Source organism: Balearica regulorum, chromosome 20 (assembly GCF_011004875.1).
Source record: "Balearica regulorum gibbericeps isolate bBalReg1 chromosome 20, bBalReg1.pri, whole genome shotgun sequence".
Classification (NCBI taxonomy): Eukaryota; Metazoa; Chordata; class Aves; order Gruiformes; family Gruidae; genus Balearica; species Balearica regulorum.
The window spans coordinates 11,058,518-11,071,442 of NC_046203.1; the positions used below are offsets into that span (position 1 = coordinate 11,058,518).

The 12,925-nt window shown below is 46.0% G+C and overlaps 1 protein-coding gene across 1 annotated transcript in view; it reads right to left on the reverse strand.

Annotated features, from left to right (window-relative positions):
• Positions 1 to 12,925, reverse strand: part of NSMF (NMDA receptor synaptonuclear signaling and neuronal migration factor) — a 52,865-nt gene that overhangs the window by 24,457 nt on the left and 15,483 nt on the right. The window contains 3 exon segments of the mRNA XM_075772245.1: positions 566 to 634; positions 3,342 to 3,417; positions 7,708 to 8,187. Coding sequence (XP_075628360.1) covers positions 566 to 634; positions 3,342 to 3,417; positions 7,708 to 8,187 — 625 coding nt within the window.

Sequence of the window (12,925 nt, forward strand, 5' to 3'; positions counted from 1 at the left end):
GCGGCGAAGTGCTGTGCCCTGCAAAGCCAGCAGAGGGGCCCTTCTGTAATACCCGGACAAGGAGTCAGCCCCCATCCCCTCTTCTTTCCTGTCTGCTCTTTAAAAAAAAAAAAAGATTGGACTTCTGGTCACTAAAGATGTTAATTTTGTCTAGGTCTCAGATTTTTAAGGTGCATTCGTAGATGCAGCAACAGCACATAAAAGTATTCAGCTAACCTTGAACAAATTCTAAATATGTGGGAGAAGGCTGGGGAAATTGCGTTTTTCATTTTTTTAAAATATATACATTATATATTTTTCTGCCTGAGACACAGACCCTGTATATTATGTTTGGAAGCTTAAAAGAAACTTGACAGTGTTCCTTTAAGAAGATGAAGATCAGCTATCTTGAGCACTGCAGCATCCTTCACCTCCACATTTCCTACACAGCCACCACTAGTGTCCCTACAAACAGCAACACAGACAGGGACAACGACGTTCAACGTCATCAAGCGTCACTAATGACACCCGAAGGGCCCATGCAACACCAGGCAAGGTTACGGCTATGGGAGAAAACGGGCCCTACCTCTGTATAACAGCTGCAGAATCATTCTCTCGTTTCCGTCTCTTCCTCTCTGCGTAGCCCCTGAACGCCCTGGGAAACCATTTTAAGCCATTAACCAACTACACAGCTTTGGACTGGAGAGGACATGAAACACAGACAGGAAAGCTCTCACCAGACAACAGAGAGATTAGGCTGACCAAGGAAGACAGCCAGCCCTTGCAGGACTGCATGTGAGTCACGGGTCAGGCGAAAGACTCACCAAACCAAAGGTCCTCACTCTCTAGGGTAGGTGCTGGACAAGCAGTTGTTCCTAAAGCAAACATAAGAGTGGCCAGAGCACAGCCCAAAGAATGGGGGCGAGCAGCCATCGTCCCTGCTACGGAGGAATGGACCTAGGAGACTGCAGACACAAAACCTCTGTACACCAGGATCAAGAGGGACAAAAGCATGCTAGCAACTGTAGCATCCGTTTCGAAGATGAGGATGGTTGTGGTGTGATCCATGTAGGCCTACCGAGTGTAGCCATCTAACCTCTCACCAGCTGACAAACAGCCCCAGCACAGGGAATATGATGGACAGGAGAGGAGAGGGAGTTTATCCAGGACACCAACAGACAAGGAAAGAAAAATAAAGAAGATTATACTTACGAGATGCTAGAGATTCCAGGAGATGCAGGCAGTAAGAAAGAGAAGAGGAATTCATTAGTGCTCAGCCCCGGCCAGTGTTCTGAGGGAATTTTCACTCCAGAAGGAATATTTCTTGTTAGGTGGAAGGAAATTGCTTTTTAAATTAAACATTTTTCAGTGGTGAGACTCCTACTTGACCGAGCTAAACCCTCCCTAAGGCAGTGCTGGCATGTGGCTTAGATGCAAATTAAGCTCCGTGTAGACCCAGAGAACGTGCAGATGTACAACTGATGGCTGAACGTGGCCTGTCAGGCTATGATGGGAGCTCAGCATCATGGGCTTCTGGAGTACGGGGACCTTCTCCCACAGCGACAAAGCCTCGTGAAGTCAGCTCATGCTGTCTGGTCTATGAAGGGAGCGAGCATGGTGGGCTGAAAACACTAGAGCAGAGGCCAGGAGAACAGGGGCACCTAGGGGAGCCATTCCAACCAGCTTAGGGAAGTGCCCTGAACTTTTGGAGATGTTTCTGTGCCATTTCTAGAGGCAGCAAAGAATCTCCAGAAACATTATCCAGGGAGCTACATTAACCAAGGGAGCTGTGCTCCTCAAGGGTTTCCTTAGGGCATCATTCCCAAACCATCCTCATTTTGGCCTCCAACCGCTCCAAGCCTTGTAAGCCCTGCCATGGGCCACATCCTGCAACAAACCTTGTGCACAGCAAAGATGACTGCAGATAGCAAAGGATGTCCTGAAGGCAAAGGAAACGTGCTGATTTTGTGTGTGGTTTGGCGTGTCAGATCAGAACTGTAAAATACCATCCACTGTTACCAGACAACATTTCTAAAACATTTCTGTCAAATTGCCCTCAAGCACCCACAGGCCCCGTCAGCCTGGTCCCAGGAGCGTTAATGAACTGGCATGCCACCAGACTTACTATCCCTGAAGAAGCGGTAGAGGGACATAGAGGTTGGGTAAGAGATGCAGCGCTAGGACAATACAGAGGGAGCAGAAGCCCAGGGAGGCTCCTCACTCCCACTGTCAGGGTGGCATTAGCATCAGAGTCCACAGACTGGCACCAGGCAAATGCTGGGAGGGTGGGTCACAGCTCCAGCTGAGATGGAGGGAAAGAACACGAAGATAAGCGCTTTTTCTAGGGGATGCAGATCCTTTCCAATAATATCTCAGCAGCTACACCTCTCCCCAACACTGGATCCAGCCCTCCCTGCATCCATCCTTACAGGTCTGATCCAGTCTGGGTTATCCCAACATTTAGGGATTTGGGAAGGGAAAAGTATGAGGGAAAGAAGAAATGGCAGAGAAAGATTACAATTGGACGCCAGGTTAGGTAAGGAGAAATAAAGACAGCAGTAGAGCTGAGGGTGACACAGATATTGGAAGAAGGACACGGGACAAAGGTGACAAGGTTGGAGAAGGGCCTTAGAAGGCAGACCAGAAGCTCATTTCTCTCATCGCCTACCTTAGCTTTCCAGCCAGGTAGGAAATACTTGAAAGCAGAAAAGATGGCATTTCTTGACAAGCTGGGTACACCCCTGAAATGAGGCTTCCCTCACTCTCCTCAGTCCTTCAAGAACTGCCTCCTCCCAGTGCACAGCAACCAGGGGCACCTAAACCTGCGTGGTGTGTGGAGGAAGAGGCTGTTCCTAACTCAGATCTGCTCACACTTTGCAGAGATTTTACTGACACCTTCGTCAAATGACCAGACTAGCGTGGAAGCTGTAGGGCTATATCTCATCCCACAGAGACACACTCCTCTGGAGTGATGGACGCAGGGCAAGCCTGGAATAACATTCCCTCGGGGCAGTGGCTGCAGCAGAAGCAAGCGGTGGAGGGTCTCAGCTGGTGCTCCCACAGGACCCTTGCTCTGCGGAAACGGCCAGGGACAGGGCACAGTGTCACAGAGAAAATGAGGGAAGCAGAGACGAGCTGGGTAGCCCAAGGAGTTAAAGAAGGTAAAACCAAACAAGTTGAAGTAGTGGGAAAGAGAACTAATAAGTGCAAAAAAGAAATTAATAAGAGATAAGGTTCTCTCTCTCACCCTTGGACTGCGGTGCCAAACATACAACTTGATTGCTCCAGGCTCTCAGATAGAGCTTTGAGTGGGCCGTGAATTTTAAGGTACACAATAAAGTTACAGCTGTAGTTTCACTTACGCTTGCATAGTTGTAGTAGCAGTTTGAAAACTGAAGAGGTTCTCTTTTGGGAACCAGGTTCGTATGGGGACATCATCTGGAAGAGAGAGAGCAAAACCTGAGAATCCAGTGGGCAGAGACATCCTTCAGACAGCCAAGACTTTCCAAGCTCTTTCTCTTAGTACTTTTCTTCATCATCCTGCCCTGCTCTAAACAGGAGAGTCCCATCCTCCTCATATATGTGTACACTACCAGTAAGTGGTTTGTAAATTTGTGCTAAGCCTGTTTATCAGGCTACTAAATGAAGAATGAAAGCTCTATCCCAAGTGTGGAAGATCAGAATAATCCAGGAATTACAGAAGAGACATCTGAACAAGAAAAATAAATGGGAAAGAAACATTTTTCATTAAAAAGCATTTTCCAGCCTCTGCCTTTTCTTTAGTACCTTAGTCTGAAGTGTCCCATTCATCCAATTCTTTGTGATACAGCCTCCTGTGGAGGACAGAAAGCATTCACCTTCCTCTCTGCACAACTGTAAAGCCCGAGACAGACTCTCTTTTTGTACCACTGAAGTTTCAATAGACCACTCACATACCTGCTCCTGATGACCTGGCCTTCATGAGCTTTTCTGCACATCAGCTGTACAATCTGCAGAAAGTTGCACTTATCTGGACCCTATGTTTGTAAACTGCCCTGCTTGAACCAACTGTGGATTATTTCCTAAGTCTGTTGCATTAGCACACTGCATCATGTTCACATGATGCATTAATGACCATTAAGACAAAAAGCAGGCAGCAAAATAAGTCACTAATGATGTGTGTGGGATGGTGGTGACCAGAAGGAGGAACCTGATGAAGAAGTGGCTCCTTCTGAGGACTCTCAGGCTGAAGTCAGTCAGGCAGAGAACCAGAGGGGCATTAAACCCACTGACATAAGATGAGTGAGATCTCAATGGACTGGACCCCTGGGATTTGGCGCTACCCGATTTTTTGCCTCGCTTCACTCCCAATTTGTGGCTTCCTTGCTTCATGCCTTGCCACATGTTCCTGATCATGTGTCTTGCTTCACTCATTCAAGTTTTAAGATCATTAACAACTACAGTATCTTAGTCATTAATATTCTGGCGCTGTCAAGAGTATTTTTTTTTTTTATTCACTTTCATTGGCCAAAACCCAATCAAACCCTGCATGCCTACTGCAAGCATAATTACTACAGACCAGATATCTTACCAAATGTTTTGTACAGATCATCATCTAGTACAGACTGATCCTGCTGTTCCCTGAAAGTACAAAAAGTGGCTGCAATTACAGATGCAAAAAATACTAACTGCAACCAGGGAGGCTTCCTTGAAGTGAAGCTTCCAAGAATCATATAGAAAGCTGTAACAGACACTCCTTCTCAGTTAACAGTTTATGTCAAGCCTTGTATAAAGGCACCCTAAGGAAATATATGTTAAATGAAAACTGCATTCTAGTATGCTAAATAGTTATTATGAAGTTCCTATGTCTGCTCTCCTCCAAAAAAACAGATAGAGAAGAAATGCAAACCAGCTCAGACTGTAAATGAATTACTTGTTTGAAGTCTCAAACCCACAAAAGTGGTGAAGGAGGAGAAGTTGTACAAATTCCTTTTTAGCCAACAATTCTGTACAGACATCTCAGGGACTACACATCTCAAAGGACTGACAAGCTCTTAGTATATTTTACAGCTTTTAAGCCACTAGCTTTGATTCAAAGCAGAGCTTATGACAACAGCCAATATCCTTATGAGGCTTTGCCTGGACAATCGCTGGAAGCCTCCCTTCCTTTTCTGATAGACAGGAGTCAACATAGGAAAAATCACTCCCCTTCCCACAGCACTCAATGGAGAAGAAAGGATTTGGGAGCCTTCAGAGGTGCCTCTTTACCAGCCAGAGGTAGAATAGTAGCAGAGACGTGCACAGCTGGGGACTAGGGAGCACAGCTCAGCGCCAGAGCTCTGCCAGCTAATTAAAATTCAGATTATGAGTATGGCTATTTTGCTTCCAGGAGCAGGTAGCACGCTCCTTTTTGGCCAGGCAGAGCATCTTGTCCTCCTGTCTTGTTACCATCAACTGTGATGAAACAGTGAAGGAACCGTGGGCCTGGGTAAGACTGGAAGAACGCCGCCACCACCACATTCAGCAGCTCCAGCCACTTGCCAGGCTGCACACAAATCTCAGCACCTCTGTCCGTGAGCGGATGTGTTTGCATCAGCTGCTGGGAGCAGCACAGGAGACAACAGCTTGTGCTTCTCTGGAATGGTGTTAGGCATCATAAACTCAGCATAAAAATCCATATTAAATTATGCCAATCTGGCCTAACTGTCATGAGTGTTGGTTTGCAGCAATAACGTGTCATGTAAATCCAGAGGAAGCAGCACTGTAAGGTGAACCTCTGAGGAAATTAGTGTCTCTCTTGTCTCCATTCATCTCTGCTGTTTTCTCTGCTAGCCATGCATGAAGGGCATTCCAAGAAATATTTCTTGCAACTTGCGACAGTTGTGCCATTCAATTCTCAGTTTTTCTCTGAGTAACAACGCTTGGATAGAGAGCGCAAACGAGACCAAGCTGAGAAAACCTTCATTCCGTGATGCCAGTGCTAGGATGGGATTTGTTCTGAGGCACAGCGCTGCCTGCGCAGCCACATGCACAAGCACTCAGAAACCTGAGACGAGCACCGAGGGTAGCTGCTGTCTGCTTGTACAAAACACAAAATACTCACGGAGGCATCTGCAGGTTCAGCGCTGCCAACTCTTTTCCTATTTAAGTAACTATTCCAATATATTTTCAGAAAGCTAAATCTCCATTTCACGTTGATAACTGGCCCTAACAAAAACTGCTGCCTAGTTTAAAATACATATTATAAATCCCAAGGCCCAGAAACAGAACATGGCATCTCTCTATAGCATTTGCTAGGACATGGTTCCCAGCAGAAGCATTTCGCTCCAGCTATGAGGAGTTAAACTCTTCCATTAGTGACCTGGAGTTTTCCTTTGGTTCTGTATCAAGTAACCTGCTTCAGTCCCACAGTGCATAGTACAATTTTGATTTGTTCAGGAAAGCTTTTAACATAAATCCATCAGCATTAAAACAGGAAATCTTCACTTTCTTAATTCAGTACACATCATGAGGCTGCAACTGATTCAACTCAGCACCCTGATAAGACCAAGTCCCTGGAGTCGGTGATCTCCTTTCCTGAAAGGCTGGGACTGAAATGGATTTCTTTTTCTATCTTCAACCAAGCTTTCTGGCTGTATCATCATACGCACAGCCATCTTTTAGCAGGTAAAACACGTACGATCATAAAATAATAAAAGGTTTCCATATGGGAAAACTCTTCTCCCTTCTTTTCTTGCATTTAAGCAACAAAAATAATAAAGTCTAAACTTCCACATGTAGTGTATGATGTGAAGCCCTAAAATCACAGGGGACAGAAACAATCCTTAAAAAAGACGCACAGGAATTATCAGGACTGTAGGTGTTCTGCACACTTGATAATCAATTATATTCTAATTATTATTCTTTAGTATTAGTCCATGTATTAATTTAGTCACAGAATTTCAAGCATCTAGTCATGAAAATATGGTCCAGAACCCAACCTTTTTGTGATTTTACCTGCAGTAAATATCACTACGGTTTTTACTAGAAAACTATGAACCCAAGAAAGATGCATGGTTTGATCTCCACAGTCCTTATACTCAATTTATTTTCAAGGAGAAAACCTTGACCTTTCCTGGCTGGACACTCTGCTGTAAAAGCCTTGATATGTGTTTACCAAAAAAAAAAAAAAAAAAAATCTCAGACAAATTAGGTCAGACTATTTGCCAGCCACATATAGAGCTGACAGGCAAAGACGGGCTGCATACTAGCTTATAATTCAAAGCACAGAGATTGTGACATATTTTTGATTAATAGTTAAGGTTTTAAAGACAATCAGGAATTTTTTAGTGTAATTGAATAATTATAAGCCTTATTCCCTGAAAATATTGAGGAAATGGATAGTGAGTGGGGAAGAAAGTCCAAGATTATGTTATTTGCTAGTATTTATGGGAAGACCATGAGGTGGCACTGTGTGAGGGACCCTGCTCAACAGCTTCCAGCCACGCAGATTCGGGGACACACCAAAGTACAGAACACTGTACCTGAGCCCTTGGAGCACCCTGGCACGTTCACAAAGATTTCACCTGCCTGAGCCCTGGAATGAGGCAGAGGAGAGAGGGTCCTGCTCTGATCCGCCTCCCAGATGAGCAGCGTACACATCAGTGCTTTGACACTGCCCCTGCTCTCTCGCTCTGGGAACCCGCAGAGACCAACCACACTAAGCTACACAAAGCTGGCATGAAAACCACCCAGGTCACCCTTACTTACCAGACACCCGATCGACGCTATACATCCTCTCCAGCCTTTTTCTGTGCCACCCAGTCTCGCTGGATTGATGCTGCTCCAGGTCAAAGGAATGCTGGGAAGGGGCAGCCAGCCGGGTGCAGTTTGGACACTCCTTGGAGCCCTGCCGGCTGCCCGGCCAGCCCTTGCAATGCCTGCTAACGCCGTGAGAGCCGCCAGCACCGTGCACTTGGTGGCCATGGTGGCATTCCTCTTGGGCAGCCCCCTTCATCACCACCAGTTCCATGCTTTCGTTCTCATGGTCCGACAGCATCGGCCTCTCGCCGGAGATTGTGTAGACTCGTGGCTTCGGTCCCTCACTTGGCATCTTCTCTGCCTGCTCCTCGGAGAAGCTCCTCTCAAACTTCCCGTCTGAGATGACGGAGAGCCTGCGCTTGTTCTGTGCTGCCTGCTGCATCTCAGGGGAGTCCTCCTGTCCGATGTAGGAGTCTGCTAATAGGTGATCTGAAACAAATGGCACGCTTTCCTTAAAAACAAAGCACCCCAGACACTGACAAATTCAGGAGGCTCTTTGTTACTGTTGCAGAAAGGGGAAGGGGGAGAGACATATGGTAGGAACCTTTTCAGACGAACGTGTTCCCATAGTCTTCTAAACCTCTAGAGCTGGTACTGAAATGAGGAACATTTCTCACAAATATGCCCAATATTTTAAGCGTGTGTGGCCACCAAACAAAGCTAAAAGTAAATGCAGGTCTCACTGCCCAGCCCGAAAACGCTTACGTGCCAAACAGCCCCAGTCCAGCTGTGCAGTCCTGTCTGCTTCAGCGGGTTTAGCCACGCAAGGGCCACTGAGCTGGTGAGAGTTTGCAGGACAAGGACCAGCCCCGATTTCTCTAAGTGACAAACTCTGAGTGTTTTGTGCACCAAGCTGTTATGTTTTAGAACTACAGGAAAGGTGCAGACCACCAGGGTTTGTTTTCTGCCCCCTTCCCCAATTTTCTGCCAATTGGTTTGTCATGAAAGAAGTGCAAAAAGCCTTCAGCCGGCAGCTGCAACACAGCGTCCCGCTCTCTGCGGCACCCTCGGTTAGCAGGTCTCACCGTGTGTGCAGATGGTGACAGCGCAGCCTGCGGAAGCTGTCTTGAAGAGAAATACAGCCGCTCCCTCTGTAGGGTAGGGAGATCGAGAGGAAAGAGGCCCATGAGTGTAACTATCTTTGGAGCCCACACACTGGATGAAGTGCCAGGAAATCTCAGCATTTCCATGGCAATTCCATGCATGAACCCAACCGTAGCTCCCACCCACCTGCTAATCCTTTTTTCAAGTGGCTGTTAATTACCTCTTACACTTCCCTTCAGATGGGAAGCAGCTAGGGGACTGTTAAAAATGCTCAGCAGGGAATGCATTATTCATGTGACTACTACCCCAGAAAAAATAAAATCATTAGTGTCCAGCACAGACAGTAGCATTTTAAACAGAGGCAGAAAGCAAACCCGAACCTTTACTTCACTAGATATTTACTGAACAGCTTTCCTTTAGCTACCGAGCCACGACCTGGAAGAACTCAGCAATGATTTGAGGCTTGGCTACCTTGCAACTGGCCACAAAGAGATGAAGGAGGAAGAGACCTATCTCAGGACAAGACCGATGTCGTAGGTGTGCAACATGGACATTTCACTGCTGCCACATTCTGCTTCCTATGAAGTGCTCTTGTGCCCCTCTGCAAAGAGCCATCCCATGCTGAGGACATACACCTTCAGCTTTTGAATCTGAAGCCCACCCTGGATTGTGCTCTTGTTACCCAGGGCCTCTCACCCTGTTTGCAATCCAGACTGAACCGAATCAACTGGTACTGGTACAGTGTGTCACCCTTATCTCATTTTTCTGCTTGAGAGAACTTCCTCCAGCACCACCAGGAGATAAATACATCTCTGGCCGCTCTGCTCAAGAAGTGACTGTCGGGACTGTTCAGGCTGACACAACTCAGGGTCGTTTCACTTAAGTCCTAGTGAGACCTCACAGTCTCTGGATACTGTACCTGGCAGCTGTGTGACTCCTGGAGCTGACCAGGAGGAGCTGCCTGTAGGAGTCCTAAAGAAAGAGCTGTGCCTCTTGAATCTATAGCTGATGCTGTCTTTCCAGACTTCACATGAAGCCCAAAACACGTGCCTAGGAGTCATGCTCCTCACTGATACTGTCCAAGTAAAATATGAAAGGCTGGCAGTGGTCTACTTCACCCATGGTCTCCTGCACCAAGACAGCATGGAATCTGCACCCCCTCTTGAAGGAGGGCCTGATGGACTACAAGTGGCATCACCCAAACTGCAAGCCATTCAAGTGGAAGAAGCTGCTCCACCAGCTGTCATTCAACAGCTTGTTCACCAAGTCCTACCAGCTGCAGGATACGGTGTGATGGACCAACCAGTGCCAAAAGCGCTCACATGCTCCAAAGTCTCTCCAACCGCTTGTCACCCCTTAAGAGGCAACAGGCCACCACATTTGTTATCCAGTGACTCAGACCCTCTCCAGTTCCAAGACCAACTGTGCTCTAGAGTGGGCATGTCTTGGGAAAACACCACCAAATGACTCTTCAAGATCTGCCAAGATCTGTGCTAATAGTGCCAAGCACACCATTTTTTTAATTAAAAACAAAGGCCAGTTCTAAGTACTTGCCTCAACCTGTCAAACTTACTAATCTGTGTGGGCACAATGACACTACATATTTCTTAAGACACCACAAAATAGTGGCTGACAGCTGCCCCGTTCCTGCTGAAATGAATACTTCTATGGAAGACGTATAGCCTCATTACAGCAAACAGACAGGACTGTGCACCTTTACCCACGCACTGACATCACCGCAATTCAGAGGTCCAAGAAATTCTGAACTCTGGTATCTGTGGGTAAATGGAAAAACACAGTGCCCAAAGCATAGTATGTCTGAAAATGCTGATGATCACAAGTGCAGAGATACCAATTCCAGTCTGTTTTATACACTGAGGTCTGTTCAGCCCCATAAAACTTACAGACATGTAAGTGGGACATGACTGGTTCCCAGTAAGAGTCAACTTTTTACTGAAATCATGGCAGGGTTACAATTCTTGACTGGATACATTTGACATAAACTACCTACCTGATCTAGCATGCAAAATGTGAGGATAATCCTTTCTTCCTACCTTACTTGTCCCTCACTTGTCAGTTGTACTGATCTAGCAGTTTTCATGGTCTACACCACAAAAGCCTTCCACCACACCTATATGCCTTCTCTTTGCAAAACAATTGGATAATTATTTCTTTTCATTCAATTTAACACTTTCAGTAACTACACATTGAAGAAAAAACTTCATATGCAAAGGGAATGTGAAGCTTTATTCAAGACTTCTAGTTAATAAAGAATTTATCTACAGAGAAAAAATTAGTATGGAAGGAACAGAGATTCAAACATCTATCAGAATGAATTATTGGCTTCTAAAAATGAACCTGTACCATTTCAGGGAGCAAGTCTACACTAGCATTCACACACACACACGTTCACGTACACCAACAGCTCGGAGACGGTACCAGTGACCGGTTCCCTTGCCTGTGCTTGCAGTGAACTGGATTCAGGTGCCAAAGCACTGCACCTGCTTCCACTACAGCATTTTAGGTTCATAGTTTGCTTCTGCTAGGAAAGAAGTCAAGCTGGTCCAGAAATCAGTGCTGAATTAAATCTGAGCCACAGGGATGTTCAGTGAAGAGAACCGAGAAACAGTAACAGGGGACTTCAGCAATAACTGGAATTGCCTTCTAAGAGTCAGCTGAAGCAGACTGCAGTTAACACCCTCTGCCTGGTTACTGCTGCTCCGTTTCATTTCATTTTCACATTGCTCTTGCCACCTCTCCCACAACCAGCTGCTCCATCAAACTGCCACGCCAGCCCAGGACAGCGTGACTCGGGAAGCCTGGCACAGCGCCTCCTCTCCAGCCACTCTGACGAAGCTGACCTGGTAACAACTCTGCTCTCCCACTCGCTTGCATCAGCAACACCTTTGTCTGGCACAGCTGCAAAGCTATTTGTCTGCTTTGGAGCAGACGAATCAGGTTCCTCAAACAGATTTCTTTCCATCTAGATGTGTGCGCTACACGCATTTATTGTGCCCGAGATATTCAGCCGCAAGATGAAGGGAAGAGGACTGACGTGCTTGATCTGTAGATCATGTGTCTATTGGTAACAGGAACATCCAAATCGTATTTTCATCACTTCCCTGTCTCCCTGGGCTAAGTCCAACAGCTTGTCCAGAGCCTGGGGGCTCGACAGTCCAGTACCGAGGGCCAATCCCCTTCTCACTCCCTTGTTATTTACTTGAACACACATCTCTTTGGCTTCACTTGCTCCTCTCTGCTATTTCTTTCTTCAACTTCCACGCAGCACTGCCCAACACAGTTGTAAGGGCACACGTATCACCAAAGACACAACCACAGACAGCACTGATAATCTGTACAGGTTAATTTGTGGTATCTCAGGAAAGAAAGAATCCACATTCTCCGTGCATGTAGTTCCTCATAATTAGGCACTTATTACTATTAGACACTTACATCCTTTCTCATTCAGTAACTCTAACTTGAGCATTTGCTCTGACCCAGGTAACTAACCATGAAGGGGCTGCCACATTTTCTTTCGCTGTCACAACGTTTCTCTAGAGGAGGAAACCTGCTGGGATAAGCCTCAGCTGGCTCATATCCATTCACAACAGCGGAGGGACTCACCAAGCCAAACTTGTATCTGATGCAGACTGCCTTGTAACCCCATGGGATGAGAAGTTTATAAATCAAGGCAGAATATAGCAAAAAGGCATAGACAGAAGCTTAAAAAAAAACCCCTCCCGAATTTATTACTGTATTTAGCAGCCAAACTGATGATTAAAGCACCTTAGATTTAAAACCTCAGCTCCAGCATAAAAAGCAAAGTGGCAAAGGGGAATCCAGATAAACCCTATTAAAAAAAAAATCTGTCATCTCAGAAAAATAAATTTCAGAGAAACAGTTCTCTCTTCCCTGCTCCACCTCAGCTGGACTTCTCTGGACCTGATGTTTATGTTACCAACTTTAAATTAAAGAGCTGTCTCGGCCACTGAAGATGAATGGACAGATTTTAGGTTTACAGTATATGAACTTGCAGCATTGTTCGTAGTAGTAGGAATGAAGTTAATGCTTTTTTTATTTTTACACTAGTAGGAGTCCAGGTGATACCCTCTGAGCAGAGCAG